The following is a 6,420-nucleotide window of genomic DNA, read 5'->3' as shown; positions in this document are numbered from 1 at the left end:
GCTTCAACACACTTGAAGAAAAAACAACGCTAGAAAGACGAGGACTAAAAGAAGAGCATGTACGACGGACCAGCGTTTGTCCGTCGTACATGTTATTCTTTTAGGCCTCTTCTTTTTAGCGCTGTTTTTACTTCAGGTAACGTTAAGAGACCGGGAGAGAGTGGTTACAGAATTGGTGCCAAGGAAAGGGAAGTGCTTTCAAGAATGGCAGAAAACTAGGTGAGGTGGTAACCAGCGCACACAGACGTCGCGGGGTTGTGTTACTCCGCCTGCCAATCACAGAAGCAAACAACATCGTTGTCACGCTACGTTTTCAAAATGGTATCGTGCTTGACACCTCCGGAACGTTTGCTGTTCTTGAAGAGTATTTTCATTGGCGGCAGTGATGAGGTGTGCCATAGACGTGGACAAAGTGTATGTCGTCTGAGCATCTCACTCTTCAAAAGTTCGCGGTACAGTCCATTTCACTGCTGATATCGTTTTACTCGTGAAACTCAAAGCCAACTGAAGTGGATCTTGGCAATAAATAGTTGCAGCTAAGCGGGCGTCTTATTTCACTTCAATTAATAATTAGTCTTTCGCCGTTCCGATATAATACACGAATTACGCGCTTATAATTTTATTTTTGTGATTACCGCCTTATTCAGGCAACAGGGAAAGTTTGAAGTACGAACTATTTGCAGCCTCGCGGAGGAACAGTGGCTGGCGGTTCTGAGGGCGACGGCGGAGCTTCACTGCAGATTTGAGTTGTATCCTACTATAGGAATTTGCAGGTGCAAGTTGGAATCATCTAGCGCAATACAGGGATAATTTGAGATCACAGGGAAAGCTGAGCCTTTGTCCTGCAGTGAACATAAAGAAATAGGCTGCTTCTGCTGATGATGACGATGTGCCACCACCACCGTCGTTGTCGTTAATGCCATTTCTGAAAGCTAGCTAGTTAACAAAGAGTATGTATTGCGCCGTGTTCTCGTATCTGTGATATAAGATGCGATTCATTATCATCGTCTACATCATCATCAGCCTATTTTAAGTCCACTGCAGGACGAAGGCCTCTCCCTTCGATCTCCAGTTACCCCTGTGCTGCTCCAACCGATTCCAATTTGCGCCTGCGAATTTTTTTTAGTTTCATCGCCCCACCTAGTCTTTTGCCATCCTCGACTGCGTTTCCCTTCTATTGGCACCCATTTTGTAACCATAATGGTCGACCGGTTATCCAACCTACGCATTACATGACCTGCCCAGCTCCATTTCTTCCTCATAATATCATTTAGAATATCGGCTATGCCCGTTCGCTCTCTGATCCACACCCGTCTCTTCCTGTCTTTAAACGTTACGGTCATCATTCTTCGTTCTATCGCTCTTCGTGCGGTCCTTTCGAACTTCTTTTCAGTCTCCAAATTCCTGCCCCATATTTTAGCACCGGTAGAATGCACTGATTGTACATCTTTCTTTTTAGGGATAATGGTAAGCTTCCAGTAAGGATCTGAGTATGTCTGCCGTATGCGCTCCTAACCAATTTTATTGTTCTGTAAATTTCCTTCTCATGATCAGGGTCCCCTGTGAGTAATTGACCTAGGTAAACGCATTCCTTCGCAGACTCTATGGAGGCAATTATTCATTCTCTAAATACCGTTTAAATTATTCCATCGTACATGCAAGTTAAATTATCATTTAGACAATATCTGAATAACGAAGCCAGTGCTTCGGGCTTTTCTTGATTCTTTCCGCTCGTGGAGGCGGGAACACAGAAGAAGAGACCATCACCTCTCGCGCGCACGAGTCCCACGAGGCAGAAGAAGAATGAGCTCACTGAGCGTAAGCACGTCTTGACGTTCTGCTCGATTATCGTGTGAGTAAACACCATTACCAATTGCTATTCTGCGTCGAGGTCACGCCTGTCAAGTTCGGAGCCGCACTTCGACCATGCCGCCAACGCTGTTGCCGTCCGACAGGATGCTGCTGGTCAGTCGCGGCACTCGGCGTCTCGGCGAGATACTTAACAAGCGATGCTACTGGGTCGGCGTTTCGGCCCTCACGGCTGTTGTCTTCGTCCTTCTCGGCGTCACCGCGCTCCCTCAGCTCGAAGCCTTTTTTGCGCCGGGCCACCTATCCGTGAACGTCACCGATGACTTGCAATACGAGGCGCAGCGAACGAACGGGAGCCTCTCTATCGGCGAAGAGATGGCTTCCCTGGCCGCGAAGTCGCGCCGCCAGCCGCAGCCGTACGTCTGCAGCACGGCCGCCTGCGCCAAGGAAGGCAAGAGAGTCGTCAAGGCCGTTGACAACTCGACGAATCCGTGCGACGATTTCTACCGGTACGCCTGCACCAACTGGATGGCCTTCAACAAACCGGGCCCCAAAGATGCCAGGGCATCCGTCGATGACCGCCTTCTCTACAGTTACGCCGAGATAATGTCCCGTGTGCTGGCGCAGAAGCACAACGTCGTGCCCTCGGTGAAAGTGCTCTTCGACAACTGCGTCAACCCGACCGACGAACTCTTCGGGCACATACGCAGCGTCTATTTCTACCTGCTCGGGTTTCAAGACTGGCCCTACTTAGCCACCAGCTCTGGCAGAATCAGCGCCGATGAACTGTCTTCCAAGATGGGCGACCTCCACCGCCACCTAGGCATTGACAGTCTCTTCCACTTTTCGCTCGTCGAAGAATATGAAAACAATGGCACCCTCTCGCCTGTTATCGGAGAACCCAATCTCTTGATAGGCAGACTTCAGGGCCCTCTGAACGAATACCGATTCCTCAGCGACGCGTTCCAGGCCCTGATGCACTCTATGGGCAAGGTTGCCGACACTGACGTCGCTCAGATCGAACTGGATCTCGCTCAGCGAAAGACCTCGCACACTCATGACTGCATGCTTTTTCCCAAGCATTGCGGTGCGATGAGCTTGTCCAACCTTCCCGGCACCAGGCTTTTTACATGGCGCATCCTGTTGGAGCGGGCCTTCGGGGATCGCATTCTCGCCCTCGCCGGTCACAAGGTCAAGGTGACGAGCTTGGAGTACCTGTCCAGCTTCGCGAACCAGGGAACGCTACCGAGAAAAGCGGACGTCCTCAATTACATCGTGTTTCGCGTATCCATGGCGCTCTCGCCGTTCATCAAGAACGTTGAGCTGCGAAACAAGCTGGCCTCCATTGCGTATGCCGACCAGCCTGAGTTCGCCAAACACCTACCCGCCACTCACTACTGTGTCAAGCTGCTAGATCGCATGGAACCGTACGTTCCGATGATACTGGCCTACAGCGGCTCCGTCAAACTGCTAGGCTACGAGACGCTGAGAGACCTGCTCTTGAAGCGCCTCAACACCAGCTTCTACGAGTTCGCGCGCAACGACTCACGGTTTTTCGGTGCGTTCAAAGACAGCCTACTGAGGAAGCTTCGCGCTCTTTCCTGGGAGCCGCTCGTTCCACGCAGTTTCTTCGACAAGGCATTCCGCAACAAGTACTTTAGCAACATGTACAGCAGCAACCCCACGGCACCGCTAAACGCGTTCTTCTATTACTGGCTGAAGAACGCTATGATGAGGCGAAACTGGCTGTCGTCCGATTGGTACAGGCAGTATAAGACGGGCTGGAAAGGAGGCTTTTTGCGTACGTACCCGTCCCTCGAAGCGCCATATCGGAACCTGGAAATACCGCTGGCCGTGTTTGACTTCGTTATGTCGAGCCACGCGTCGATCCAGCTGTTACACGTGCCAAGAGTAGCCACTCGCGTCTATCGCAGCCTTTACCGTTTCATATATTACTGGGCATACACGTTTTACTTCCACACGGCGGCTACGGACCCGGTGTCTGTCTTGGAGAACATCCGAGGTTGCTTGCAGCAAGACTACGCCGCCTTGCGGTCTCCCTTTTCCAATGCGTCGCTGAACAGCGAACGAACTTCTTTGTCGGACCTGTTCGATGCCTTGGCCATCCCTGCCGCTTTCAATGCCTTCCTGGCGGAAGCTTTGAGAGGATCCAGCGCTTTCCGGCTAGCGGAAGCGCTCTCTTACACCCACGAGCAACTGTTCTTCCTTTATTACGCTTTTGGACACTGCGAGAACAATAACCCCGACTTCCTAGCCAAGTGGATGCGCCAAGGGTCGGAAAGCCCAGCCTGGTATAGGGTTAACGGACCTCTCCGTCATTTCCCGGCGTTTTCCAAGGCCTTCAAATGCCCGGCTGGAAGCTTCATGAACCCTGTTAAGAGATGTGTTAACTCATAATGACCATCGTTGAAAATATATGCTCTCTATGAACATGCGTGAAATTTGATCAGCCGTATACAAAGTGACAAATAAAGAAAGGCTTAATTTGTATGAGTCAATTAGCAGTTGCAAATGTATATAAGCGAATGATTATTGCGCTTCATTAGCTTCGTCCACGTTATTGCAAAAAAAAAAAAAAACAGCAAATATGCCTTAAGTTTCGTTTTTATTCCTTTCTTCAGAGAAATGTATTGAAATTAGAACTGCCAGGAGTTGTGAGGGAGAGGTAGAGCTTATGTTGTGTTTTGTTTTCTTTGTTTCTTTTTTGTGCGTGGAACCTTATTAGGTCTGGTGAGAGAGGGGGGGGGGTTGTCCCTTCTACACTGGAATGTGGGGAGCACTGCCCTCAATGTAATCCCTTCCCCGCCTGCCGTTTCGGAGCCCTTATAGGTCAGCGTCGATTATCCACGCGTGCACGCACTGAAAACCTTTTGACACCACCTTTAGCGCCACTGGTGCCGTAACTCATCTCCGATAACTCCATCTCATGTGCTTAGACTGCATTCAAAACTCCAACAAGTAAGCTTCAATGGAAAACTTCAGCTGCTCAAACTTTGCTGTAGAGTGAAATTCAAAACGTTAGACTCCGCGCATCGTTTGAATTTGGCGCCTTTTCTACCGTTCGTGTTGGTGGAGGAAAAGGTAGAATGCAGAAATTCATGATGGGACCTGATTTCAAAACGCCCTCTAGCTTGTTTTTGCCCCCTTTACTTTCAAGGCTTTGTTACTCAACCTTGTGTGGATCGTTTTCTGACCCACGTACGTTCCTTTCTTGTTGAAGAGCATCGTGCGCGTGGTTTAGTTTCACAACACAAGATATTTTCCCTGCCTCTAAGAGCTTCCACAACGTTGTTTCCACGCGCTATTTTCCTTCCAAGCATTCAATTAAGTGGTTAGCGAGGAGTGCAATCAATACACGCGGGATCCGGCAGTGCAATCTTGAAGTGAAACCGAAAGTCTTAGACTTCTCCTTGAGGTTGTGAAATCCGGAACGGACGTTTGTTTGTGGTTGTATAAAATGATGCGTTCAGCTGTACAGTGATTTCTAGCGATTATGCAAGATTTTACAGATTTAAGACAACTTCAACTACAAGCCTTCTATTTGCCATTTTCAGCTGTTTTTAGCCGATACAGAGTCCAAGCAGTTCCTCTTTGTATTTTGTTTTGTACCTGTTGATTTGCTACGGGCAGGTGGCGCCAGCTGCGAGGTGATGTAGTGTGCGTGTGTTTCGTGCGTGCGATGTGCGTTGCGTAGCGTACGCGCGTAAAACTGCTGGATCTGCGGCTTCTCCTCGCACCACTTTTTGCGCGATTTACTTTCTTCCCCTCTCAAAATGTTGGGTGCTCGAAACGCTTCCTCGTTGGCCACGCACGGGGTATCCCAGCTCTATCAGGTACGGTTGATAAGACATCGAAACCCGCTTTAATCTGTGCGCTGGAAGTTGGTTTACGGTTGCATTTTGCCCACACTTCGTACGGGAACTCGCGAGCTGCGCAAACGACTCGTGCCTCTGCATTTGGCGAGTACAGGTAAGGATCGTCTTTCGCGAGCCCGTGCCGTGTTGCATCCCCAGTTGGAAGTGCGCTTGGGGCAACCAGAAACCTGATCACGCTACGTGAGCTGTCGATGTCGGTGCTCGTTTGCGGCGTCAGCATGGTTCTCTTTGGGCGAAGCTTGTTGGTGCACAGCAGTATCGTTGCGTAAAAAAGCAACGGCACTTTTTTTGCACGGCTGAGCATGAACACCTGTCATCCTTTTAAGGAGCTTGTTGCGCGCCGTGTCGTAGGTCTGCGATCTCTCAGTGGCACGTGAATGAGTATGGGTGCAAAATCTAGCGCTTCCGTTGCACAAATGTTCGGTTTAATTTTTAATGAGTAAACTCTTCAATGTCGATGCTGTTTTCTTGCGCAGCATGTCGAAAGCCGAGAGCCAAAGGGAACAACACACTCCTAGGTTTCTGACACCACCTTCAACGCCGAAGAGGGTCATTGCATACCAAGAAAAGCTAAAGCAAACCTTCAACCCAAGCTTGTTCCTGCAAAATTTCAACTTTTCAATACCGTTTCGAAGAAAACCGAAACCAAAGGTAAGCAAGGGTAATGTTGATAAACTAGCCAATGCAAAAAGAAAAAAGAAATGCAGTATGTTTC

The 6,420-nt window shown here is 49.4% G+C and overlaps 2 protein-coding genes across 3 annotated transcripts in view; both read left to right on the top strand.

The window, feature by feature from the left end:
- Positions 1 to 1,524: 1,524 nt before the first annotated feature.
- On the top strand, positions 1,525 to 4,839 carry LOC129382295 (membrane metallo-endopeptidase-like 1). Its single transcript, XM_055066083.2, has one exon. The coding sequence runs from the start codon at positions 1,927 to 1,929 to the stop codon at positions 4,225 to 4,227; it is 2,301 nt and encodes a 766-aa protein (XP_054922058.2). The 5' UTR covers positions 1,525 to 1,926; the 3' UTR covers positions 4,228 to 4,839.
- Positions 4,840 to 5,469: 630 nt separating this feature from the next.
- The window catches only part of LOC126521807 (ras association domain-containing protein 1-like), a 34,227-nt gene continuing 33,276 nt past the window's right edge, over positions 5,470 to 6,420 (top strand). Inside the window, exons 1-2 of one of the 2 annotated variants that reach the window (XM_050170505.3) lie at positions 5,470 to 5,663; positions 6,182 to 6,356. In XM_050170505.3, the coding sequence (XP_050026462.1) occupies positions 6,183 to 6,356 (174 nt within the window). In that variant the 5' untranslated portion in view covers positions 5,470 to 5,663; position 6,182. Of the gene's footprint in view, positions 5,800 to 6,181; positions 6,357 to 6,420 lie in introns of both variants that reach the window. The other variant, XM_050170504.3, reaches the window with a different exon arrangement.

This window comes from Dermacentor andersoni, chromosome 6, assembly GCF_023375885.2.
Source record: "Dermacentor andersoni chromosome 6, qqDerAnde1_hic_scaffold, whole genome shotgun sequence".
In the NCBI taxonomy this organism is placed as follows: domain Eukaryota; kingdom Metazoa; phylum Arthropoda; class Arachnida; order Ixodida; family Ixodidae; genus Dermacentor; species Dermacentor andersoni.
This window is presented reverse-complemented; position numbering and strand designations above follow the sequence as displayed.

Bases quoted from the DNA above. Each gene is read 5' to 3' on its own strand.
- LOC129382295 (XM_055066083.2), top strand. From the start codon at position 1,927: ATGCCGCCAACGCTGTTGCCGTCCGACAGGATGCTGCTGGTCAGTCGC.